The sequence below is a fragment of the Paramisgurnus dabryanus genome, chromosome 5 (assembly GCF_030506205.2).
Source record: "Paramisgurnus dabryanus chromosome 5, PD_genome_1.1, whole genome shotgun sequence".
In the NCBI taxonomy this organism is placed as follows: domain Eukaryota; kingdom Metazoa; phylum Chordata; class Actinopteri; order Cypriniformes; family Cobitidae; genus Paramisgurnus; species Paramisgurnus dabryanus.
In genome coordinates, this window is record NC_133341.1 from 32,767,845 (window position 1) to 32,794,999 (window position 27,155).

At 38.4% G+C, this 27,155-nt stretch overlaps 3 protein-coding genes across 22 annotated transcripts; 1 reads left to right on the top strand and 2 right to left on the bottom strand.

The window, feature by feature from the left end:
- Positions 1–237: 237 nt before the first annotated feature.
- ywhag1 (3-monooxygenase/tryptophan 5-monooxygenase activation protein, gamma polypeptide 1) lies at positions 238–18,284 on the top strand. Its single transcript, XM_065251142.1, has 2 exons — positions 238–459; positions 15,457–18,284. The coding sequence occupies exons 1-2, from the start codon at positions 373–375 to the stop codon at positions 16,111–16,113; spliced, it is 744 nt and encodes a 247-aa protein (XP_065107214.1). The 5' UTR covers positions 238–372; the 3' UTR covers positions 16,114–18,284.
- On the bottom strand, positions 6,647–9,942 carry LOC135732798 (uncharacterized). Of its 20 annotated transcripts, none has more exons than XM_065251141.1 (3): positions 9,799–9,942; positions 9,253–9,337; positions 6,647–8,843 (listed from the first exon to the last, which is right to left on the bottom strand). In XM_065251141.1, exon 3 carries the CDS (start codon positions 8,236–8,238, stop codon positions 7,183–7,185), a length of 1,056 nt encoding a protein of 351 aa, XP_065107213.1. In that variant the 5' UTR covers positions 8,239–8,843; positions 9,253–9,337; positions 9,799–9,942; the 3' UTR covers positions 6,647–7,182. The 20 variants fall into 20 exon arrangements, with proteins under 20 accessions (XP_065107213.1, XP_065107210.1, XP_065107203.1 ...); XM_065251138.1 differs by having other exon boundaries at positions 6,647–9,181; XM_065251131.1 differs by adding an exon at positions 9,581–9,660 and having other exon boundaries at positions 6,647–9,337.
- Positions 18,285–22,051: 3,767 nt separating the features above from the next.
- Positions 22,052–25,476, bottom strand: hspb1 (heat shock protein, alpha-crystallin-related, 1). The gene is made up of 3 exons (XM_065251143.1): positions 25,002–25,476; positions 23,415–23,478; positions 22,052–23,247 (listed from the first exon to the last, which is right to left on the bottom strand). The coding sequence occupies exons 1-3, from the start codon at positions 25,399–25,401 to the stop codon at positions 23,064–23,066; spliced, it is 648 nt and encodes a 215-aa protein (XP_065107215.1). The 5' UTR covers positions 25,402–25,476; the 3' UTR covers positions 22,052–23,063.
- Positions 25,477–27,155: the final 1,679 nt, after the last annotated feature.

Below are 27,155 nucleotides of genomic sequence, written 5' to 3' on the forward strand. Positions count from 1 at the left end.
AAACACACAATGAGCTGTCACAGGGTTTTACTTTTAGTTTGCATTTACGCATTTGGCAGATCCTACATAATGTTAACTATATCAGATGACATGTCAGCGTGGACATTTTTCATATATGATTTGCCATGTCACTGTCACGCAACCTTCCATCATTACATCACTACCCTACTGATGACGCAATCATGTGAAAGTGTGTGGGGGTGAGTAGTGATGTCACAGGGGAGGGGCGTATTGCAGACGGACATACAGGGCAGAGAGAGAGAGAGAGCGAGAGCAGCTGTAGCGGCTCGCGCGTCTTCCACCGCACATTCACGCACACGCACGTTTATATCGCGCGCGCGGACATCCGCATTAACCGCATTAACTGTGAAGATGGTGGACCGCGAACAGCTCGTGCAGAAAGCCCGACTGGCGGAGCAGGCGGAGAGATATGACGACATGGCCGCAGCAATGAAATCTGTAAGTGCAACTTTTGCATGATGCGCGTGTTAAATAGTTCACTTAAGGTAATGCAACTGTCACGTGCAATTACTAGCCTACTAGAACTAGTGGTTATGCCACAGGAGAATTGCATTACCTGTAATATTAATACGGTGGATTTCTAAAATTCAGCTGATCTTTGGGATGAAATCTTGTTTAGTTTTGTTTAATGACACATCGAATTTGAAGGTGTGTTCCTCAATGCGAGGCCTATAAAAGATGATGTCAACGCTCACTAGACAATGTAGCTTCATTAAACTCAAGTCAAATGTTCAGTGTCTTTTGGATAAACGGGAGGGAGACTGCGGGTTGTTAGATCTTTGGGGCGGTGCCTTTCCACGATCCCTCTGAACAAACCCGACAACATAACCATACATTCACTTCACTTTCATTTAAACTTCTGATGAGAATTATAAGACAGATTGATTAGCACTAAAATTGAATGATATGCGCAAAGATATACGGCGCACAGAATGATCATGTAATGAATGCGCGAACCCCTCATAACATCTCAAAGCAAATGAGCGCAGAAAAACTGTATGACAACGGATAGATCTCTGTATTATTCTGTACTATGGGTTGTAAAGGATGTGGCCCATCCGCGCTCCTCTCTTTGTCTCAGCAGAAACCGTTACGCGCATCCATGAAAGTCTCCATCCTTCCCCATTCGATTAAATGATTAAAGTACAGACATACGGCTTCCATGTCGCAATGAACTAGGAGCCGATGTCTTTAAAATCAGAGATGAATTAAAGTGAACCCATGTGGTATCCACATGCACTCGCGCGCATTTGCAGGTTCACTCCTATAGGCGTGTCGCAACATGTGCCAAGGTGCAGCGCCCGTAATGCAGCATTTACATCAGACTCCATCCAATGACACTCACAAACCTCTTTTCTACTTCTTACTCTCTCACACAGTCAATCTGTTTTATGAATGACATAACCAAGTCCAGTGCATAATATGAATCTTACGCATTTTGCCATTTTGTCTTTATCCTTTCCACATTAGATGTCCAGTTGTAACCATCCTGACCTGGCCGGTATTTAAGTAACCATCCTGACCTGGCCGGTATTTAAATATATAAGTTAAATGCCACAGACGGTAATAGCAATGATCACTTTTACAAGCAGTTTTATTTATAATACAAAACTTCTAATTCCACATAACATGATAAAATATTTAAAACACTATGGCAAACCTCACGATGTAGAAAAATATTTATACTCTCATGACAAAATCACAGGGCTCCTTAAAAGGCACCACTGGAATTGTGAAGGATATACAACCACTGCAATGCAACCCCACTTCAACACAGCAATCACAGCACACAATAAAAGGTGCCACGTCACAAGAATATCCCACCACCGCACCAGTGCCAGTCGCACCCACAAGGGAAGCCCCTGTGCTGCCGAGAGTCAGAAAGGATGAAAACTACAAAAAGAGGAAACAAAATTAATCATACATTTCACAAAAATAAAATAAAAATAATAATGAATAAAAACACTCAAATCATTACACAAATACTAATAATAAATCATAAATCACTTATATAATGAGAAAGGGGAAATTCACCACAAAAATCAAAATATAAAATAGTAACAATAGTCGTGCTTGACCTGTAAAACAAACACTAAATATGAATTCCTTAAATCAACCCTTAAATTAAATTAGGAGGTTTTACCAAATTAAGAAAATACCTTAAAAATATATCTGGATCTGTGAAAGACAGAATTAAAACCAACCGGTTGTTTCTTCTATTAAAAAGGAACCTACAAAACAACCTTAATGAGCAAAAACTTCTTTTAGCATATAAACAGAAAGACTTATTAATACTCATTACCTCTAACAAGCATTTCGCTCATACATCACTCATACTCTTTGAAGACTCTGTCGTCAGGCCAATCACCATTAACACGCACGGTTTTCTGAAAGATGACAACATCATAAAACACTTTTCTTTCTACCCCTTTAACCTACTAATTTCTTTATAAATTCTCATTACCTTAACAATAAAATCCGTACATGAAGATGCCTTATACCCGCATTAAATTAAATGAACAGTAACCTATAAACACACAAACAATTCTAAACATAAGCGATCAACTACTTGGCATTAATTAGCTGGCATACTTAAAATATACCCTTCCATAGTCATAGAGACCCATTACCTGAAGATCGACAAGCTTGTTTGTAGACCCGACAAATGAGGTGAAAGCAATCCACACTACTATGAGTCTATTTATAGTACCTACAGACAGCGTGAAGCGCAAATCACTTAGTAAGCAAATACTTGTATACATCATCAATGCATAAATGAAACGAGAGCGTGTTATGCTACTGCACACCCCATATAATTACACAAGCAAACACAATCAAGCACAAATACCTTATAATAATGTTTGCTTGTTGGCAGAATCAATGAATGAAAGAGGAGGACACGCTATGCTACCGTGCGTCTATTTATAGTGCGTGCTGACGTAAACATTACGCTACTGCATAGCCTTATGGGAAATGCAGTCTCGAACTCATATCACCCCATTACAATCCACCCCCTCAAAAGAAAACGACGTCCCGTCGATAAACCTAGGTTTCACACCCCTGGTCTAAACAAACAACTTTGGGGATTGTTGGATGGCCTTGTCACAGGGAGAGCTCTTTGATCATTAGTACAAACAGACTGGGGAAGATGATATGGGTTCCGATGACATCCTGCAGTAGATCTCTGGGTACGTCTTAATCCACGATTACACTCTGGAGGTGGTAATACAACACTTGGAGATCTAGATAAAGAACTTTCTACACTTTTGTCCTGCAACCCTACCTCATCCATTGACTCGGATATAATCAATACAGACTCTGTGTTTGAATCAAGTTCTTCATCTCTCATATTCAGAGGTAGCCCTGGATCACAAGAACTAGGAACAGGACGCAACTCACATCGATGTATTCTTTTAACTGAACCAGTACCATCAGCTGGACATACAGAATACACTGGACCATCTGAACCCTGAACAACCCTATAAAGTGTTGGATCCCACACATCCTGAATCTTATTTCTCCCTCTAACCTTATGGGACCTTCGATACACTAACTGACCCTCTTGCAAAGAGTCATGATGCACCTTCTCATTATTTGATCGAGCACGTTGAGCTGCTGCGGCTTTCAAGCGGGCCCTAGCGCTGTTGAATATTTGTTCCACATTCTCTCTATGTTGAACTATCCATGGTTCTCCACTAGGCTCCAGATTATCTTGGCCTAAAATAAAATCAATTGGTAGCTGGGGTTCCTCCCCAAACATAAGAACATAAGGAGAATAGCCTGTAGACTGATGCTCTGTAGTGTTGTAAGCAAACACCACTTGTGAAAGAAACTCTGGCCAATGATATTTCTTTTCAACAGGAAGTGTTCGCAATAAATCATGCATCGTTCTATTAAATCTCTCACATTGACCATTGCCTTGAGGCCTATATGGTGTTGTACGAGTTTTAACAATGCCATAGATTCTGCACAATTCTTGAATAATTTTACTCTCAAAGCATCGGCCCTGATCGGAATGAATTTGCCTCGGTAACCCAAACAAATGAAACCAATGCTCAACCAACACTCGTGCTACAGTCTGCGCCGTTTGATCTTTTGTTGGTATGGCTTGAGTAAATTTTGAGAAAACATCAGTCATGACCAACACATTCTCAGTTCCATTGGATGATGGTTCCAACAATGTGAAGTCAATGGCCAAGATGTCCAATGGCCTTTCTGCTGTAAGGTGACCCATGAAACTTCGAACTTTCGGTCGAACTTCTTTTGCTAAAATACAGCGCTCACATTGCTTGCACCAATTCTCAATAAACTTGTACATCCCAGGCCAGTAACATCGTGTTCTGACTAAGCTAGCGGTCCGCTCCACCCCCTGATGGCCGTGATCATCATGCAGGCTACCTAACACTTCTTCCCTTAAACACTGAGGTAACACTACTTGACGAAACTCCTTATGTCCACCTGGGGCCTGAAACCGTCTATACAACACACCATCAACCTTCATTAGCCTTTGCCACTGGCGAACTAACTCAGTCACTGCAGAAGGTTCAAAACTCCTCTCCTGTTGTGTTGGGGGCTTCTGACGCTCCCAATAGACCAAAAACCGACCGATGACTGGATCTAATTCCTGAAATTCCCTTAAACTGGTCTTAGATTGGAGGGGAAGAGCAGAAATAGTGTCAATGGTCAATATAGACTTTTGAGTGGTGACACATTGTCTTACCATCTCTGGAATAGGTGTGGTCACTGAAATCTCAGCCATTGAAGCTGTATATTGTCTGGACAATGCATCAGCATTGCCATTATATCGGCCAGGCTTATACTTCACCTCCAAATCAAAGTCAGAAAGCTGTCCAACCCAACGCTGCTCCAATGCTCCAAGTTTAGCTGTCTGATAATGGCTTAAAGGATTATTATCAGTGTAAACAATACACTTATGCCCAATCAAGTAGTCTCTAAATTTGTCAGCTACGGCCCATTTTAGAGCAAGAAATTCCAATTTCATTGAACTATAGTTCTGCATATTGCGCTCAGATGGCCGTAAACCTCGACTTGCGAAGGCAATAGGTCTAAGCTTGCCCTGATAGTCTTGTGACAAAACTGCTCCCAATCCTTGATGGCTTGCATCCACTTCCAAAACAAAAGGTCTACTAAAATCTGCATAAGCCAGGATGGGAGCACTTGTTAACAGCCCTTTTAATGTTTGGAAGGCATACTCACAATCTTCAGTCCAGCTGTTCTTTAGACACATCTTTGATGACTTGCCTTTTCGATTAGAGGCAACTTCTGCAACTAAGCGATTCAAGGCACCTGCAACACTAGAAAAACCCTTAATAAACCGCCGGTAATAACTAGCAAATCCTAGAAACGATCGGAGCTCCTGAACATTCTCCGGTCGTCTCCAGTTTACCACAGTTGCCACCTTATCGGGATCAGTTCCTACACCTGCAGCAGAAACAACATGACCCAAATAATGGACTTCAGGGCGAAAGAAACAACACTTACTAAGTTTAATCTTGAGATTCTGTTGTCTTAAACGATGTAGGACTAATTCAAGACGTTGCAAGTGTTGATCTATAGAGGATGAAAAAATGATCACGTCATCCAAATATAACAACAAGGATTGAAAACTCTGATCACCAAAAATCCTCTCCATTAATCGCTGAAAAGTGCTTGGAGCATTACACAATCCAAATGGCATCCTATTAAACTCAAACAAACCAAAAGGTGTACAAAAAGCAGTCTTAGGCTTATCCCCTTCTGCTACCGGAACTTGATTGTAGCCACTGGCCAAGTCAAGTGTCGAGAACCATTTTGCACCAGTCAACGCATCCAAAGATTCCTCTATCCTAGGTAAAGGAAACGCATCTTTACGAGTTTTAGCGTTCAACTGTCGATAATCAACACACATTCGTAAGGAGCCATCTTTCTTTTTAACTAACACTATGGGGGATGCGTAAGGACTGCAACTCTCCCTAATGACTTGGCCATCCAACAGCTGCTTAATATGAGCTTTGGCAGCCTCAAACTGGCTCGGCGGAAGTCTACGGTAGCGTTGGCGCACTGGAATATCATCCGTCAAGGGTATGTGATGCTCAATTAATGAAGTACATCCAAGATCGCCATCGTTTTTTGAAAAAACATCACTATACCGGGCTAAGAGATCCTTAACTAACCCTTGTTCGGATTCCGAAAGCCCTGGTAATTCCAAGTCAATGTCAGATTCTGCAGTAGAAACGGACATTTGAGATTGAACTATGACCGTATGTGTGTTACCTACTTTTTCAAAACAGAAACCCTGACATTGCGAAGGAATTAGTTCCGCCCTGACCAATGTTCCCAATCTAGTTTTTGGTTGCAAACTGACAGAGACAGTACTAATATTTATTACAGGGATCAGTGCCAAACCTTGATTTAACTGAACCAAAGCAGGGGAAATCAAAATCCCTGGTGGTAACCCATTACTTCCTGATTCCTGTGGTTCCAATAATGCAACTGTATTTTTGCAACCAAAACCTTTCGGACAAGAGGTCGGTACTAACCTTAACGTGCCTGCCGGAATCTGCAGTGGATAATCAGACTGCACTCGTACATGACCCACAAAGCCGGCTGTATGGGTATTCTCGGCTCTCTGACACTCCAATAAGGCATCCTTCCATCCTGGCTCAGCTTGTTTAACTAAAGGTGCTGAAAACAATGCTGCGCCATGCTGTTCAAACAATTCACTATAACATTGGCCAATAACATTCATTCCCAGCAATCCTGGAGTGAGCACCCTCCCTTGATGCAAAACAGTGTCAACAGAATCTTTAACTACCAAAACACCTCTTTTCAAAATAGTTTGTCCCAACACTAACATATCTGTCTCAAAATACCCAACATATGGGATTTCTAGACCATTTGCTGCTTTCAACTGAAGCCAACTACATTCTTTAAGAACCTCTTCACCTAATGATTTAAAATGGCTATTAAAGAATGATTCAGTTATCGTAGTTACCATTGAACCAGTGTCCAAGAGGCAGGGAACGGTGACTTTCCCCATCTGAACAGTTACTGTTGGACACTGGCCAACCAAACGTTGTAAAACAGAAGGACATGCTGACATCGATGACTTTGAGCCATTACTACCCTCTTCTGTTGTGTGGCTCATAACAACAGAGGGTACTAGTTTAAAGGCTCTTCAGTTGAAACTTCACTGATATCAACTGTTAGTGGTCTAGAACTACCATCAATAGGCCAAGGCTGACGACAATATCTGGCAATATGGCCAAGCTTATTACAGCGCAAGCATCTTCGAGTGTTCACTCTAGGAGAAGAAGGGGGATTATCAGAGGTAGGCTTAAGTTCGTTAAGGCACTTAGTAATAGCGTCTATCTGTTTTTGCTGACTCTTAAGCATATCTTTAATTTCATTGAATTCAGTAGACTCCCCAAACCTATTTATTTTCTTGTCAAACTGAACTACTCTACCTTGAGTCTTATTACACCATGATTGTGGTACTAACGTAACAGTCGCTATTTCTCCTTCCTCCACCCACCTAATTGCTTCACCTCTTACATCTAGTAAGGAACAAGAAGGCTTTTGCCTCACAAATCGTCTGAGTTCACGTCGTAAAGTAACATCCCTTACATGCTCCACAAATTGATCTCGAAGCACCTGGTCATCATTAGGAACACTGTTAGGATTACTACTTAAGACTGCATCCATTAATGACATTAAGGAATGGGAAAACTCCATAAGAGACTCTCCTTCCTGTTGTTTTCTCTCAAAAAATTTCTGCTGTAACTGCACAAAAGTTTGTTTACCATGATACATATCCTTTAAAACATTAAAAATAAGTTCTGGTCTCTCCCTCTGAGCAGCAGGACGGAGCTTTACCTCCATCCTTGCTTCCCCTCCTAAATGATCCAGTATAAACAATACTTGTTCCCTATCTGACCAACCTCTACCCTCGATACACATAGTAGCTTCCTCAATCCACTCCTCCACAGTCACGGATGATGAATCTGAATGTCCATAAAAACGTGGGCACTTTCTCTCTCTAGGAACATACAGCGCCCTGTGAAGAGACATTGGAGGAGTATTAGGGTTTGAGGAGGATGAATTTACAACATGTCCGCTGGATGGTAATGCTTGACTCCTCAATTGATCATTCAATGTTTGCAAACTACGCAGCTGTTCACGCAGGTCCGTTAATTCTTGCTGCAAATCTTCAGACATGCTGGAAAAGAGTTCAAAGAGAAGTCAAGATAATTCAGGAGGAGGCGGCTTCTAAGGGAATCAAGACAGCTATCTTCTTGCACGACTATTGCTACTAGTACATGTACCTGTTACTTACCAACAATATGTGGTGATCCCCCAAAAAACAATTAGAGAATTAAATAAAAGGAAAAAAAAGAGAAAGAGAAAAAAAAAAAAAATCCTGTCCGACTACGCCAATTGTAACCATCCTGACCTGGCCGGTATTTAAATATATAAGTTAAATGCCACAGACGGTAATAGCAATGATCACTTTTACAAGCAGTTTTATTTATAATACAAAACTTCTAATTCCACATAACATGATAAAATATTTAAAACACTATGGCAAACCTCACGATGTAGAAAAATATTTATACTCTCATGACAAAATCACAGGGCTCCTTAAAAGGCACCACTGGAATTGTGAAGGATATACAACCACTGCAATGCAACCCCACTTCAACACAGCAATCACAGCACACAATAAAAGGTGCCACGTCACAAGAATATCCCACCACCGCACCAGTGCCAGTCGCACCCACAAGGGAAGCCCCTGTGCTGCCGAGAGTCAGAAAGGATGAAAACTACAAAAAGAGGAAACAAAATTAATCATACATTTCACAAAAATAAAATAAAAATAATAATGAATAAAAACACTCAAATCATTACACAAATACTAATAATAAATCATAAATCACTTATATAATGAGAAAGGGGAAATTCACCACAAAAATCAAAATATAAAATAGTAACAATAGTCGTGCTTGACCTGTAAAACAAACACTAAATATGAATTCCTTAAATCAACCCTTAAATTAAATTAGGAGGTTTTACCAAATTAAGAAAATACCTTAAAAATATATCTGGATCTGTGAAAGACAGAATTAAAACCAACCGGTTGTTTCTTCTATTAAAAAGGAACCTACAAAACAACCTTAATGAGCAAAAACTTCTTTTAGCATATAAACAGAAAGACTTATTAATACTCATTACCTCTAACAAGCATTTCGCTCATACATCACTCATACTCTTTGAAGACTCTGTCGTCAGGCCAATCACCATTAACACGCACGGTTTTCTGAAAGATGACAACATCATAAAACACTTTTCTTTCTACCCCTTTAACCTACTAATTTCTTTATAAATTCTCATTACCTTAACAATAAAATCCGTACATGAAGATGCCTTATACCCGCATTAAATTAAATGAACAGTAACCTATAAACACACAAACAATTCTAAACATAAGCGATCAACTACTTGGCATTAATTAGCTGGCATACTTAAAATATACCCTTCCATAGTCATAGAGACCCATTACCTGAAGATCGACAAGCTTGTTTGTAGACCCGACAAATGAGGTGAAAGCAATCCACACTACTATGAGTCTATTTATAGTACCTACAGACAGCGTGAAGCGCAAATCACTTAGTAAGCAAATACTTGTATACATCATCAATGCATAAATGAAACGAGAGCGTGTTATGCTACTGCACACCCCATATAATTACACAAGCAAACACAATCAAGCACAAATACCTTATAATAATGTTTGCTTGTTGGCAGAATCAATGAATGAAAGAGGAGGACACGCTATGCTACCGTGCGTCTATTTATAGTGCGTGCTGACGTAAACATTACGCTACTGCATAGCCTTATGGGAAATGCAGTCTCGAACTCATATCACCCCATTACACAGTCATACACTGGGACTCTAATCATACATAAACTTTAAAGCAAAGGTTATAAATCATTGCAATGTCTGAGTGATAAACCCCTTTCTAAAGAGTAAAGTTCACAGTTGCATTATTAGATGTGCTCTGTCATAGTCTATCATCTGCTTCTGGTAAATGGACTCATTACGGAAGGGATATGATGAGGTGTATTGCTGCACAGTGCATTTGATACACCGAACTGCCATTATGATCCTGCTCATAATTCCTGCTGCAATTAACTTGACAAATTGGTGTTTCACAAATATTAAACACTCCTACTACAATACCCACCAGACTCTCACTGCATTTCTAAACTGGTTTCTTTTATCTCTACTTAATAAATAATTTTGACTCACCATTAACGGCATTAACCCCCACCCCTCCATGGATCCATCTGCTCTCTCAATGCAAATCAAGAACCACTTTATTTCACCCAAATCCAAAGCTTAAATATTTACAAGCTAAGCTCCATGCTTGATCTCATGTAAACAGTACTGACTATAATCAGCTGTAGCATTTTGTAGACATACATTACTCACACAAAGATTGGCTCCCTCTTTGAGACATACTGGATGATGGATCGATAAGCCCATGAATTGATCCGCTCCTCAGCTGACCGGAAAACTCTGCCAGATGAAAGGTCCCGCTGGAGCTCAGGGGTGTGTGTTCACTCTCATCTCTGCCACATCAGGGTGGATGTTCGCCCTCATCCCTGAGCTCAGGGGTCTCTGTTTACTCTCAGGGGGTCTTCATTCATATCTCTGCAAGATCAATGGGAAAAGAAACCAAATAAATGCAATTTATTCTTAGTAAGCATTTATGCCTTGCATATAGTTTTGCATGTCATTTTATTAGAATCTGGGCTTCTATGTAAGGTTTTTGTCCGGCTTACACAATGTAAGGTTTTTCAACTTTTGTGAGTCCCTGATTGTTTTTCAAACTCAAATATTTATGCACAATTGTGACAGCTGATGCAACATATAAAGTAATGAGTATTCAGACTTCACTCTTTAGTCTCATCCACCTGCAATCTCTACTTATTCATCAGACGTAACCACAGATGTGGCTTAAAAGACAGTAACTCATGTATGTTTCATGACTGTGTGGTTATAAAGCTTTCATGGACTTTATTTTTAGAAGTCTGCAGCAGCTGCAATAACATTTTATAAAACATCTCCAGTCACTCTGTGATTATATAACATCATCAAACTACTTCATCCACCCTTGCAACTTCCCCACACGACTCATCCTCCATTTCTCTCAGCATCCCTCGTGCCTCATACTCTTGAAATATGAATACTTTGGTCTGTATTACTTTTATTGTATTTGCTCTGGATGGTGTCTTCATGCACTTTACAAAATAGGAGGAGGGGAGAGAGACGGTTGTGATCATTATTATCTTTAGTTAGTGTGCGTTCAAACGCAAAAAAGGAGGTTTAGGGAAAGTGAAAAGTATAATAGCATCATTGAAGACAATGAAGCAAAGACATTTATTAGCTTAATGCAGACAGGTTAAAGAACAAAATAATTCACTTTTCATCTTTCAAGGTGTCACTGAGCCCAGGTTCAGTCTTCTGTTGATCCCCCACAACAATTTAATGTAACACTTATTCATTCATACGTCGTCCGTCGCCGGTGACATTTTCATAGATTCTAATGGGTGTGGTCGACTTCATGCAGCGCAATGATGCAGACCAATCGGTGATGATGACATCAATGTATAGGGAGAACGAGTGGAGAACCGTGCTTATGAATTGCTCTCGCGGTACTTCCATGTCATAATCTAGTCACTCTGTGCAGTGCCTCTGGAATTCAAACTCCACCAAAACGCTAGTTGATCGTTGTCTGTTCAAGATAGTTAGTAATGTTGGAATTTGAATATGTTTAGGTTAATGTTAATTAATATAATTAATAAGTATTGTCAGTTAAGGTTAACTAATGTTAATACACAGTATTGCATAGTGTTACTTAAATATGCCCAGTAAGTACAGATGTAGTTTGAAAATGGTTAGTAAAAAATATTTTATAACCACTAAATTGTCTCAAGTCACCGGCCATTAGCAGGTGTGGCAAAAATGTAGCTTTAGGCCCTGTGTGTAAGTCCACAGCAACATAAACTGTGCTGACAGGTGGATTGTTGCAAATATGTTTTGTTCTGTTGTATATCCTTTTTTGTGTACGCATTTACTACTGAGAAAAATTTCATTGTACATTGCCTCATCCTAACAAGTGACATCTTAGCATATTTGTGAACTGAATTTTCACTACAATCTACAAATACACAGCTTGATCAACAAATCGGTTTCTGATGTATGATATCTTGAACAAGTGAAATAGCAGCTCACATTTACTTAAACTACTGCACACACACACACACACACACACACACACACACACACACACACACACACACACACACACACACACACACACACACACACACACACACACACACATGCAAGCATATTTCATCATATTCTCACACACTTGCATCTCAATAGGCTTCGATTCCCAAACACACACATGCATGCACTCTCACACATAAACACACGAGCAAAAAGTGTGGACATCACTGCCGTTGCCAAGGTAGCACCACACAGATAGTCAACTGCATCCCAACAAAGACGGATGCTCTGTTTCTATGGCAACAACAGATTTCTCTTTACACACACACCCACACCCCACTATATTTGCATTACACCGTGTGTGTGTGTGTGTGTGTGTGTGTGTGTGTGTGTGTGTGTGTGTGTGTGTGTGTGTGTGTGTGTGTGTGTGTGTGTGTGTACCTGGTAATTATCACATTGTGGGGACCAATTGTAGAATATACAGTTTGTACAGTATAAAGACCATTACGTCTATGGAATGTCCCCAGAAAACATGGAAACCAGAATGTGTGTTTTTGTTTGTGTGTGTGTGTGTGTGTGTGTGTGTGTGTGTGTGTGTGTGTGTGTGTGTGTGTGTGTGTGTGTGTGTGTGTGTGTGTGTGTGTGCGTGCATGTGTGTAATGTTAATTAAGGGCTGTGTGTAAATAATAACATAAAAATACAAGCAGTGTATGCAAGTATCTGTGAATGTAAAAGCAATAACCACAACATCTCATGCAAGCTCAGATTGCTTAATGGAGTGGACTGTAGAGGGTTTGGAAAACTTGATCTTGATGCAGGAAAAACCGAGTATACTAAACAAAAACATGTTTTGATAACCAGTATCTTTAAATTGAACTTTTAATAATGCTTGGCCAAAACAGAGCTACAGTAGAGGTTTTTCTCAGCGTGAACAGAAAAGAGAATGAATATTGAATATTGTCTCCGACTATCATAAGTCATTCTCTTCATTAAATCTGTGAATGACAGAGACAAGTACATATGAGATCGGATGATGCAGCGAAATATGAAACTGAGCTTCTCTACAGGAGATGACATCTGAGATGTAGTGGAGAAGCCATCAGCTCTCATCCACCGCCATTGAATCTCTGCTATGCTTTGATTCTGATAGATTCAGGGAATGTGTAGACTCACATCTTCAGGTTGTGCAACTAACAACTGCCAGTCCATTTTTTTAAAATAGATTTACTACACAATTTTCAGGCCACTCCAACAGTAGCCGTGTTTCCATTACCCTTGCGCAAACTGAAAATACGGGCAATATATTTTTTTCATGCTTGCATGAGGTGGTTTTTCAGGCAATTTAGAAAAGGTGTATTCGCAAAACTGCAATGGTTTATTTGCATTTTCACCTGATGCAAGTAATGTACTTTTACCTCCAAGAAACACCTATACATTGCCACTCATAAGTATAAGGGGCTTGGAGCTTACTGTTTGGATAATAGTGTGGTGGATGTGATATTAGTAAACCTACCAACATCAATTGATGTGATGTTTTGAGTGACTTATCGCGAGAGGAAAAACTACGTTTCAGTCGCATATCATTGGTTATTGGAAACGCCGTCATTTCGCAATAGTCTTTTGTCGACATTTAAAGGTGCAGTGTGTAATTTTTAGAAGGATCTCTTGAAAGAAATGCAAAATAATATACAAAACTATATTATCAGGGGTGTATAAAGACCTTTTATAATGAACAGTTATGTGTATTACCTTGGAATGAGACATTTTTATCTACATACACAGAGGGTCCCCTTACATGGAAGTCGCCATTTTGTGCCGCCATGTTTCTACAGAAGCCCTTAAATGACAAACTTTTTTACTAAGTTGTCTCCAACGATGACACGTTTGTCTGGTGGTGGCTATCGTAGCTCCTATATGTGTTTTAAAATCAAGGGTTGGGCAGTGGGCTGAGCTGTTGGTTGCAATTCACAACTTTACCACTAGATTTCATTTTTTCGTTCATTTTCATTCATTTCTTTAGTACACGGTTGTTCCAAGCAAATATATTATGCAATGCTATGCAAGTTGCTACTTTAAAACCAGTCTGCATTATCTTTACAGCATTACATATATAACTAATTTTAATTGATCCAAGATTAAATCATTTCCTATAAACCACGTCATGTTAAACGTAACTTATTGTTGCGGGCGAAGTTTACTGTGAAAGCTATTTAAAGTAATTGTTCCCTTTAAAAATGAACATCACATCCTGGTTGTATATGACTTTCTTTCTTCAGCCAAACACTCAATTTAGAGTAGGGATCGGACGATATCGATTCTTTAGTGCCGGTGCCGATACCGATTTTTGATTCATTTTTTGAGCCGATTCTGCTTTTGCTCACTCAATTTACATTATAAAAATGACACAATGATGATGCCAAATGTTACAATTCTCAATTTAAAAAAAGTTACATTTATTGAACTTAAAAAAAAAAAAATATTTAACAAATAGTAAAAACAAGTGAGGGTGCTATGGAACAATGAACTGCACTCTCCACAATCATGAGGAAATATCAGCAAAGGATACTGATTTCTAGCACTTTCCGACTACAAGTATATAGAGAGATGAGAAATAAAAACTCTTTGTCCAGCTATGATCAGCTGTTAGGCCGAACTTTCGATGTTGTGATGGAAAGATTGGTTGTTTTTAGTCACATGACCTGCGATCGATTGCGGCTTCCAGCACTCTGTCTGTAAATAATGCCGGAAAAAATCGGCAAACACAGCAGCCACATATCGGCCGATGCCGATACACATAAAACTCGCAAATATCTGCCCGATATATCGGCTGGGCGATATATCATCTATCACTAATTTAGAGGTTTATTTAATAATATCCTGTTTTTTCCTAGTTTTGTACCCTTATGGAAATTAACTATGGTTTTACTAAAAGCTATAGTCACTATAGTTAAACCATGCTTCCCACAAAATTACCATGGTTGTGCTACAAAAACCATGGTTTTGCCAATAGTAATTAATACGCCAAAAAACATGGTTACTACAAAAAAATTATATGTATATATATATATAACTGTGGTTGAGTATCAATGATACACAGTGGTACATAACCCATTCTCCTCCTCCTCCATGTCTCCTAGGTAACAGAGCTAAACGAGGCCCTGTCCAATGAGGAGAGGAACCTGCTCTCCGTGGCCTACAAGAACGTGGTGGGTGCACGCCGTTCTTCCTGGCGTGTCATCTCCAGCATCGAGCAGAAGACCTCTGCCGACGGCAACGAAAAAAAGATCGAGATGGTTCGTGCCTACCGAGAGAAAATCGAGAAGGAGCTGGAGGCCGTGTGCCAAGACGTGCTCAACCTCCTCGACAACTTTCTGATCAAGAACTGCAGCGACGGCCAGCACGAGAGCAAAGTCTTCTATCTGAAGATGAAGGGCGACTACTACCGTTATCTGGCGGAGGTTGCCACAGGTGAAAAGAAAGCCACGGTGGTGGAGTCGTCCGAAAAGTCCTACAGCGAAGCCCACGAGATCAGCAAAGAGCACATGCAGCCCACCCATCCCATTCGCCTCGGTCTGGCTCTGAATTACTCTGTCTTCTACTACGAGATCCAGAACGCGCCCGACCAGGCCTGCCATCTGGCCAAGACGGCTTTCGACGACGCCATTGCCGAATTGGACACCCTAAACGAGGACTCGTACAAAGACTCGACGCTCATCATGCAACTCCTGCGAGACAACCTGACGCTCTGGACGAGCGATCAACAGGATGACGAGGGCGGGGAAGGCAACAACTAAATGGAAGAAAAAAGAGATCTTCTTTTTCCACTTGGCCGTAACATAAAACACGCAGGCTCACACAACAAAGAAAAACAAAAAAATCAAGTATAAGTTAAACGAATAATTCACACAGAGGGCGCATGGTGGAATGGCTTTAGTGAGGTTTGCCGATGGTAAAGCAGCGCAGTTTTCTTTATTTTCCGCAATCAAGGTTGACAGAAATTGATAACTTTGCTAGTTGAAAAAGAGCGGTCGCCTATGCCTCTAATATTAAAAACAAGCAGCTTAAAGGGAAAATGAATGAAATTTTTCTCGGTTGTCTGGTGATTGTCAGTCAGTCAGTCAGCGGCTAAACCAGGGTTACGATACACACGCACACACGGCACAGCGACTGTTCTCGTACCCAAGCTGCATATATAAGTGTATGAAGTACATTATTATGAGTAAGAAGTATTTCACAGTAAGAGAAAAGAACAATTATTGACAGAAAATAACATTTAAAGTGTATGTTATTGACTGCACCGGTAGTGAACGCTTGCATTTTTGTCTCTAATATTGGCTTCTGTATGTAGGTAAGGATTTGGAATTGCACCCATTAATATTCGTTATGTACGTGCCATTCAACGATGCACATGGTTTTGTGTCCCACATCTACACAGTACTACAGTATTACAGTAATGTTGATTAGATGCGAGGCAAATAGCTAAGCTCCACCCCCCTGGCCAACCCCCCATTATAGGATCGCCGTGATTTCAGAAAGTAAGATATTTTTTGTAGGTCCTGGATCAACTTTTAATCAAAGAAACCCAAAATTCCCCTTAACTCAACCCTAAGCATTTTTAACCCTTTCAATTAGTGTGAAATAATAGTTTGAGAATAAATTTTAAAAAGCCTAAAATTACTAAAGATGATAACTAAAGATTCTTACCATTAACGAGGAGATGATAATCCACACGTAGAGACATTGACTTGTCTGTCAATTCTTCCAGAAAACAGCGTGAGGCGCACTTGAGAGTTTATTTAAGACAGAAATCTTTTGGATTCGTTTATTGGGACAAATAATGGACATTATCGCTTTGTGGAAGCGCAACACAAGAAATTTAAATTCATGCAGTATTTTATTTGAATAAAAAATAGAGCCCCCCCCCCCCCTAATTTATATTTTTGTGCTTTATAGGGGGCCACTCAAGGCTTATAGGAGGTCCTGGCCACCCCAGCCCCCCTCAAGGCTTATAGGAGGTCCTGGACCACCGCACCCCCCCCCCAAATTCAAACACTGCAAATAAGAATGAAATCCCGATGCTTTGCTGAAATAATGATACTGTAAAGCTACTGTATGCCTAACCACCTAAATCTGTGCTTTAATACACTGACAGGTACCATAGACTGCTTTAGTTGTTGTTTGGTTATTTTTTGGGTTGGAAACACGTTTTGGACTGTGCACTGGAATTGTACAAGACGTGCATTTGTGATTCTTTTCGTTTTTTTGTTATATTTTAATGATATGCGCTGTTTCTCATGTAGGACGACTACAGCTCCAGTATTCTTGATAATACAATATTGTGCATGCTGGTGATGTATTTATAAACCATACAGTAGCTTGACTTTATAACATTTTAAAGGTGTAGATGTAATGTATTCATATGAACAAGAAATGACTGCAATTTAATTAGATTTTTCTATTTATTACTTTATATTGGATCGTTTTATCTGTTGAATTATTCATATATATTTTTTCTTGCTGAAGTATGCTATACCAAACCATGAATTAATCTGTTATGGATGTTGCTGTAGTGACATGCGATTCTTGTATTTGGTTTTTATTAAACAAAAATGGTCAAAAGACCAAAAAAGACAAAAACACCACTGCTCGAACCTTTGGCGTGTGTCTGGTTTTTGTCACAAGAGTTACTGTATGATTACACTGTAAAACTATTTTGTTCTTCAATTGATTTCTCCTTCTTTGCTAATTCTGTCAAAAGTCTACTGTGAGATATTGAAGATTTGCTGTAATATCAGTGTATGGAGCATTACCTCCTCTTATGATTTTTGTTTTCATTTTCCTCATCTACTGGTATCTTAAATGTGAGTCGTGTAGCGGATGCACAAAAGGAACATTATTATAATAATGATGATAATTAAACAGTAAATAAAACAATAAAAACATGACTGTGCTCTTCTAACAACCAGAGCTGTCTTTGTATTTGCCTGAGTAATTCCTGCTGACATCAGATTATTACTAGCAATAGACCCATATATTGCAATGGTGGATATATTGTGCCGATATTTCAACTTTTCAGCTGATACATTTTTGCCATAGGGCCATACAGCACATTAGCATTTTGCTTAAAAATAGGCCACTCAGATGTAATGCCAGTGTTTTTAACATTAAAATGGCCACAGTTTAATGGTTTGTGTGAGGTGGAAGTGCTAATACGTTTAAATTCCTATGTTATTCATATTAAGCTGTATTTAGCTGTCCACGGTTCCAACGAAATATCATGTGTGGTCCTTTTCGTGTGTTTAAGTCTGTTGTAATGCTAAGCTACATGCTACCCAATGTTACGGTGAGAACAAAATCTGCCCAGCTGAAACTAACTAAGATAAACCCACAGTGTTTGACCTCCCATTCTGTGCCACCCTGTGCCATCTGTAGATAGATGAGAGCCTAATGCCAGCATCTGCCACACAGTCAGTGCCAATAGTTCAGTGTCGGTTTATACTTCATTTACATGGTGGTATTTGGTGATTTACTTCATAAAACATCATTAGGAGGTTAGGAGAAAGTGTGAAGGCAATAAAGAGACTTAGATAAAGGTTGGCTGATGGCAATGCATTGCAAATACTTAATAAGCCAGAAATGAGAACTATAGTACTTAATCTACAACAAGTGCATCTTTGGATATGAAACAAGCGTATAATATCAAACATCATAATAGATGCTACACTTTCTTTTTGAATAGGACACTCACATTTTTTCTTTATGAATACATTTTTTTATATATATCAAAATTTGTGAGGTGGTACCTATTCAAAAAGTACACATTTGCACCTAAAGGGTGCATATAAAGATATCAAATGTGCATTCTTTCTGTTTATATCTGTAAATGGTACATATTAAGACCTTAAGGTTTTCGTCCCAGTGGCAGCTTTTGTGCCTTTATTCTGACAGTGTTGATGTTATTTTCAATGTGTCTTTAGAATTTTTTTACGTACAGTATATAATGTTGTTCATTAAGCCAACCATAAAATTATATGAAATGGAAAGTATTTGAAGGCACTGAGACATTAATACCTTTGGTATCAGTTACAGCTGTCAGCCATGCACATATTCACACTTATGTTGTGATTGATAGTAGGCTATATCATTTCTGCACTACTGTTAAAAATGTCTAGAGAAATGACAGTATTACTGCCAGCTGTTTGTTCAAAGTTAAATGTACATTAAACATGAACAAGTCTTACAGAATAAAACTAAAATAACAGCCTCATGGATCTGAAGGAAAAACAAAAAAAGATTTATGAGGATTTCTGGTTTCCAGTAAATAAAATCAATTTAAATCTATAGTAAGTTACTGGCAATAACTACAGCCATTTTTGGCAGTGTACTATACAGAGTTGCAAAAATATTGACCGTTTTCTAGGGCTACGTGATATTAACGGAAATGTGATATGTGATAACTTGGTAAGAAGTACTGCTTGGTATGATATGCGATATGATGATAATGCTTTAAGTTTGTAAAATCAGATAATTGTTTTCTTCCTGGGGGAAAGCATCAGTCTCTTTGTCTCAACAGGCTCTCTTTTGACTATCTGGCCCTTTTTGTGGTATTAAAATCATTGCGATAGGTATGTTTTAAATTATTGCAATATTAATTACGATATATCATGCACTGTAAAAAATTCCGTAGAAATTTCAATGTTATTGCAGCTGGGTTGCCGGTAATTTACTGTAGATTTACATTTATGTTATTTACTGGCAAGAGTTTGTTCAAAGTTAAATAAATTTCAAATATTAACAAGTCTTTATCTTTACAGAATAAAACTATACAATAACAGCCTCATGCAAAGCATTCTGGGAACCAGAAATCATCATCAAACTTTTTCTGTTTTTTGGTCCAGATTTTGTTTCCCAGAATGTTTTGCTTGATGCTTTACTCTGTAAAGATAAAGACTTGTAAATGTTTAATTTTCATTTAACTTTGAACAAAATGTTGCCAGTAAAAAGCATAAATGTAAATCTACGGTAAATTACCGGCAACCCAGCTGCAATTTCTACGGAATTTTTTTACAGTGTGCGACCCTACCATGACTTAAAATGCTTGGCTTCTGTAAAAGTTTTACATCTTGAAATTTCCTCAAACCACATCGTTTAGATGCGCATAATTAATTTCGCGTACTCAATAATAACTCAATGCGATGTACAATGCAAAATGCAAAATGACACAATGAGAAATTGTAAGTTTGAAGGAAAAATAGCCTAATTGATTTAAAGCTAAACCTGTCCGTACTGGAAGTGTAATTGTCCATTAGCACTGTCGTAAATAATTTTACCTACTGCAGCATAGCTGGCTCTGATTGGATTGTAGGTCTGCCGTAAAGCAAGTTTTTGAAGTTTTCACTGGGACTACAGGACCGCGACCCAACGGTTGTAAACTTCTTTAGTACATTTTTAGCCGATAGAGGGCTGCAAAGCGAATGTGAAAGTGCTGTTCACCCTGTTTCAAGTGGATGAACGACTGAAACTTTTTTTGAAACATTATTTTAAGGTAAAAAAAACTCTTTAGTGTTGCTTTAAGAGTTCAGTTGAGGACTCTGATGTATTCTTTGGTGCTAATAAAGTGTAAATAAACACACAAACATTACTGACTGTGTTTTAATAACTTTTAGGCTATAGTAATGTATTTCACTATTTGGGACATATCAATAATAAGAGTCTATAATTCCTTTCTTTCTTTTTCATTTTGCCATGCTTTCTACTGTATGTGTTTAGTAATTTCACAGATACATTGGTTTTATAATAATTCTGCAATGATATATTAATATGATTAAAATAATGTTTTTGTGACAGGCTGTTATTGAGATCTGGCCGGTTTCTGAATACCGGCTGACTGTCTGTGTGTGGTTCCTCCAGCCAAACCCTTTGGCTCATATGACACAGATGGGTTTATTCTCTGACTCTGCATTGGACAGCTGGTAAAAGAAAACATGCATGGATGCAGAGCTGAGGAAGATGAGAGGTAGGAAAAGAAAAATCTGTTATTCCAGCCTAAACACCAAGTGACAAAATAGAAACAAAAAGATCTAGCACTGTTTAACAAAGCAAACTCAGACAAAACAGCATTCCTCAATGAATTCCAGTCATGCATGACATTCAAAAAGAGTTTTTTGATTTGGTAGTGACTAAGACATTTGGAATATGCGATTTGCCATTATAAATATACAGGTTTTAAAGTTTAAATGTTTGCCTCTGATTATTTGCAGTATATTTCATGTAACATCTTCTTTTGGGTTAATTCATGGATCTGCAACAACCAAACTCTTTTCCTTCTGTTGCAGCAACTGTAAAAATCTGTACAATTCACTTCATATTTGAAGAGCTGCATATTTCACCAGATGAAGCTTACATGCATGAATTGACTTCAATGCATAAAACATTTTAAGACAATGCCTATTCGGCTACTTATTTCGTAAAATGAAATTCATTTCCTTATGGGTCTTTTATTATGGTTATTTTATGTAAATATGCGACATTAACTTTGCTTTGCCTACAAAGTGAGTGTTGTGTTATGACCACACCAACATTTGACTGAGACATAAAGGTTAACGGTCAAGTTCAAAATCTCTATTGCCTTAACATTAACCAGCATTAACTTATACTGCAAACTGTTGTCAATATTTTAATGTCTGAACAAGTGCTGTTGGACAATTGCAAGAAACAGAGGCAAAACATATATATTTTTTCTGATTCTGACAAACATTTATTTCTTTATAGTGCACAGATGAATGGAATAAAGCAAAAAAGTGAACAGCGCCCTCTGTCTGTACACAAGAACTCAGACACTTTTCCTCCAGGGGCTTCCATCTTTAAAATAAAGTCACTTTGGAGGAGTCTTGTGTTTATTGGTTTGTGTGATTGTGATTCAAAGAAAGTGTGAAACTATAAAATCATCTCATCTCATTCAATCTCCAGGCCATCCCATACGGCAAAAAATACACTTCTCTGTCCAAAAATATGTTTTAAATCTATGCAAAATATATTTTTGAATTTGAAAATATATCTTTACATAAAGAAAACTAAATATATTTCAAAATGTATTTCAAGGGCAAGCAAATACATTTCCCATATGTCAAGAAATGTATTCTTGGCCATATTATATTTTAAATATATGCTAAATACAATCAAATTTTATACATTTAATTTTAACATTTGAATATATTGAATATATTTCCTTGCTTTTAAATATATTTATTTAAATATATTTATATATATAAAAATATAAATAGTATTATTTCAAAATATAAAAAAAGCCAAACCATTTTTTTTAAATATTCCAAAATATATTTCAGCAAATATGTTTTTTGCCCATTTTTGTTTGACATATTTGCCGTATGGGATATTTTACCCAATAAACCATAAAGATTTTAAGCAGTTATATTTTACATAAAGAAAATATAACATGCTTGCATGCATTGTAACATTATTGCCATGACTTTATTATAGTGTAGTACAGTGATATTGTTATAGTAATAATACTAAAGGGTTTTTGAGACATTCAGCCAGTCACATGTACTCTATTTAACTGTTTGGATTTATTAATATTATTTAAGCAGTAGGTAAAGAGATGAATGAGAAAGAGAGGAGAAAAAGATGAGAAATGAAGAGTATGAAATGAGGTGGAAGTTCCTTTTCCACCTGTAGACAGTATATGATGATGATGATGATGATGTGTTGTGTGATGTAAAGCTCAAGGTTTCTTTGCTCCTCCTGTGCTGGCGCTCTTTCCCGTGGCAGATGTGCTGACTGTGTTCACAGGGATGTTGATCTCAGAGGCCATGATGGCAGGTTTGGGCATTGGAGCTTCAACAGTCAGAACTCCCTCAGGAGACAAACACGAGGTGATTTTCTCTCCATCAACACCAGAGGGCAGACTGAAACATTGAGATGGCCAAAATGCATGTTTATTTCCCTTTACAAATAAAACTCATAATAACATTTGTTGTCTATCATGCGTTACATGCATGAATCTAAATTCCCTTGACTGTGTCCTGTGTGTGACAGAATGCTGTAAATCTGATGGATGGATCTGAATACTTACGTGTATTTTCTAGTGAAACTTCTGGACACAAAGCCGTGCTCATCTTTTCTTTCCTGGTGTTGGCCTGCAAACACATCATACATATGAAGAGACAAACAGGAAGAAAAATATGACCTAATCCCACTGTGATGCTTTTCAAAATTCCCATCTATCTTTTTTCATTATTCAAAAACATGCAAATAAAAAACATTTGTTTAAAGTAAAATAATGAAAGTAATTCATATGTTGGCACAATTATAATTTTCTCTGCAGACATTTAGATCAGTAGAAACATTTCCGTCAAGTGACCCTTAACATTTAAATGGTAACGAAGTTATTTCCAAATGTTAATGTGTTTATAGGATTGAGACAGAGCTTTATATTAAACCTCCTCTCTCACATCCCAAATGTGTCATCTAACAAATACAGCGCGTCCTGCACTGACCCCTCGCTGTTAACACCACAGCAACAGCACTGTTTGTTCAGACAACAAATCCTGAAGAGATTGATACCTCACAGGTCTCTTATTAAAATAAAATTACATTACTGTTCATCTAATGAAGGTAAGGACTGCATACACATTTTTACACAAGAAAGTGTTGACAAATCCTGCAATCACAAATTTAAGATATTATGTGAGTCTAAGCAGATTTAATCTGTGATATCCACCTTTATACTGTAGCTCTTAACAAATATTATGTCTGTATATTTAGGAGATGTAAAAACATTTTAGACAAAGTCGATGCTTCAGTAAACATGACTAAGTTTAAAATGCTTTGTCAAATGCTCAGTATTTTATCTCTCTATAGAAACACTTTCTTCACAATATTAAGGTCTTGCAGATCTTGTGAGCTTTGTTCAGCTGTTTTGTGTAATATCTCAGGAATTTTGTTGGCTCTGAGTTTCTGTTTGCTCCCACCCTTCAGATGAGAAACTATTCCCAAGGCTTTCTTTAAGACATTATCACATTATGTACTTTTGTAAGTCTACAGTTAAATCTTTCATTTATTTGCTTAAAGGGGCGACAGTGGCCTAGTGGTTCATGTAGGTTGTCTACAAACCGGAAGGTTAGTTGTTCAATCCCCGGCTCCACCGGACCAAGTGTCGAGGTGTCCTTGAGCAAGACACCTAACCCCAACTGCTCCCGACGAGCTGGCTGGCGCCTTGCATGGCTGACACCGCCGTCGGTGTATGAATGTGGGAGTGAATGGGTGAATGTGAGGCAAATTGTAAAGCGCTTTGGATGGCCATAGGTCTGTTAAAAGCGCTATATAAATGCAGTCCATTTACCATTTACCATTAAAGTAAAATAAACCACATAGATACAGTTACAGTGGCCCTAAAACCCAAAACATTTAGATACTTTTCAGTCACAGGAGATTGAACCCATGACCTTTCATTGCTAATGTAATGCAGTACCATTTTATTTGATTATTGTCTTGAAATGTTTTACTTGTAAACTGCTTGAATGTTTGCGTTAACGTAAAGAAAATGACACAGGCTTCATTTATGTTTTCTAATTGCAGTTAAACTTAACCAAAAGACAAGAGTTGTTTGCCTACATAAGTAAAACGTGACTTCTATTATAAAACAAAACAAAGAGCTCACCAGTAATCTCGACAACTCCATCTTTGGTCTTGACACAAATCTCCTCTGGAGCAAAGTGGTTCACATCCAAGCTGACCTTCCACGAGTCCTGCGTCTGCTTTATCTCTGACATTCCCGAGCTGAGCTGCCGGGTAAGGGCCTGGCTGTAGGGCGCTGACATCATCTGAGGCATCACGGCTGCCGAGGGTACCACTGGCATCTGCATCAAAGGGGCCAAATCGGAATATCCGAAGGGCCGCATGTATCCCGGCCAGTGTGTGCTGGGAAAGGTGGCCGTCCCTTCAGGGAAAGGCGGCATTCCGAAGGTCTGATCGAAGAGTCTGCTGCCCTGGTGCCAGTCCCGGAAAGGGTCCCAGGACGGAGAGCGCATGAAGGTAAAAGGAATCTGTCTCTCGGCCATGACTGAGGTTTGTTGGAGATCTTCAATCTTGCTTTCTAGGTAAGTTTCCAGGCAAGTTCTGCCTCCTGTTTGGGTGCTCTGGGATTTATACAGACGGTCTTGGCTGACACACCCCCTTCCTCTCACACACACGCTTATGTTATGCCACCTCCCATCCAGATATTTATGGAAGTGACTAGAATGTCTATTCATGGACAGCCCAGCACAAGAATGGAATCCAAGCCAAAGGCCTTCACAGATCTCTAACACAGTATATCTGAACCTTACACACACACACACACACACACACACACACACACACACACACACACACACACACACACACACACACACACACACACACACACACACACACACACACACACACACACACACACACACACACACACACACATTCTGGTTTCCATGTTTTGTGGGGACATTCCATAGACGTAATGCATTTTATACCATACAAACTGTATATTCTATTCCCCTTACCTGCCCCATTCCCTAACCCCAACCATCACAGAAAACTTTCTGCTACTTCACATTTTCAATAAACATCATTCTGTTTGATTTATACAGTTTTTTTTATTCGCTTTGGTACTATTTTCACAAGTAAGGTGTACATTTTCAAAACTCTTAGTACAAAAATCCAAACTGATCACACTTGTAACGCAGCTAGTCATTCTTTCAAAACTGGATGTAATGCTTTCAGTAAGTTGCACATGTTTTCAGTCCACATAATCATTGTTTCAAATGCAAGATTATTGTAATATGTAATGAGAACATTTGGTTTAATCACCGAAACACAACGGTATGATCTTCTTTCAGTTTAGTACTTTTAACAATCAGTTCATCCAACAGCAAACAATGCAAGATACATGTTTCAAATCAGCCTTAAAAGTGCTGAAATTAATATGCTACAGTACTAAAAAAATACATATTACACAGTTTCACATTAGGCAATGCACTTACATTACTTACATAATCTATAATTTCCAAAATATCCATCCTATGTGTAATCAAGTGAAGGATCAATGAAGACATCCTCTACAATCATTTGAGCAAACTACAGTAGTTTTTATTTTTCAGATATAATTGTAACATAGCTATACTTTCTATAATGTAACTGGATGAAAACATAAAATTTAGTGCACACATTACATTACAGTAATTTGGATCAAGCCTGTCTTGAGCATTTGGCAGTAAATTTTCGTCCACCTCTTTGACCTCTCTGTGGGTGCCCATGCCCACCTCTTTGACGGATCCCTTGTCCACAAGATCTTCTTATTCCTTGCTGTCTGTCCTGCTCCATGTTGAAATAAATGGCCAGTGTTTCACCCCCACTTTTACAGTAAACTGTTTCTACAGGACTGTAATGACCAATTTTGGTTACCACTATGTAAAATCAATTTGCAATAAAGAGTATTTTATCATGTGTGGTTACACATAATTTATATGTCCGTACAAACAGAGGTTTTATTTCTGTAGTTCTCAAAATCCATATACTGTATATTGCTAAAATGAAAATATATAGGTTTACCAAATGGTTCAGTGATTAACCATTAAGATCAGTTGGATTTAGTGCTGGTCAAATGTATTTACGCAAATGAGATGAGAAGCATATCAAAAGTATTGTGAGCATTGCATTGTGAAAGACAATTACTTCATATGAAAGGTATTTCTTTGATGACACAATGATTAAGTGTGGTGAAAAAGTGAATGTATAATTTTGTGTGTTGTACTAAGTCAATTGAACATGTGATTAAATG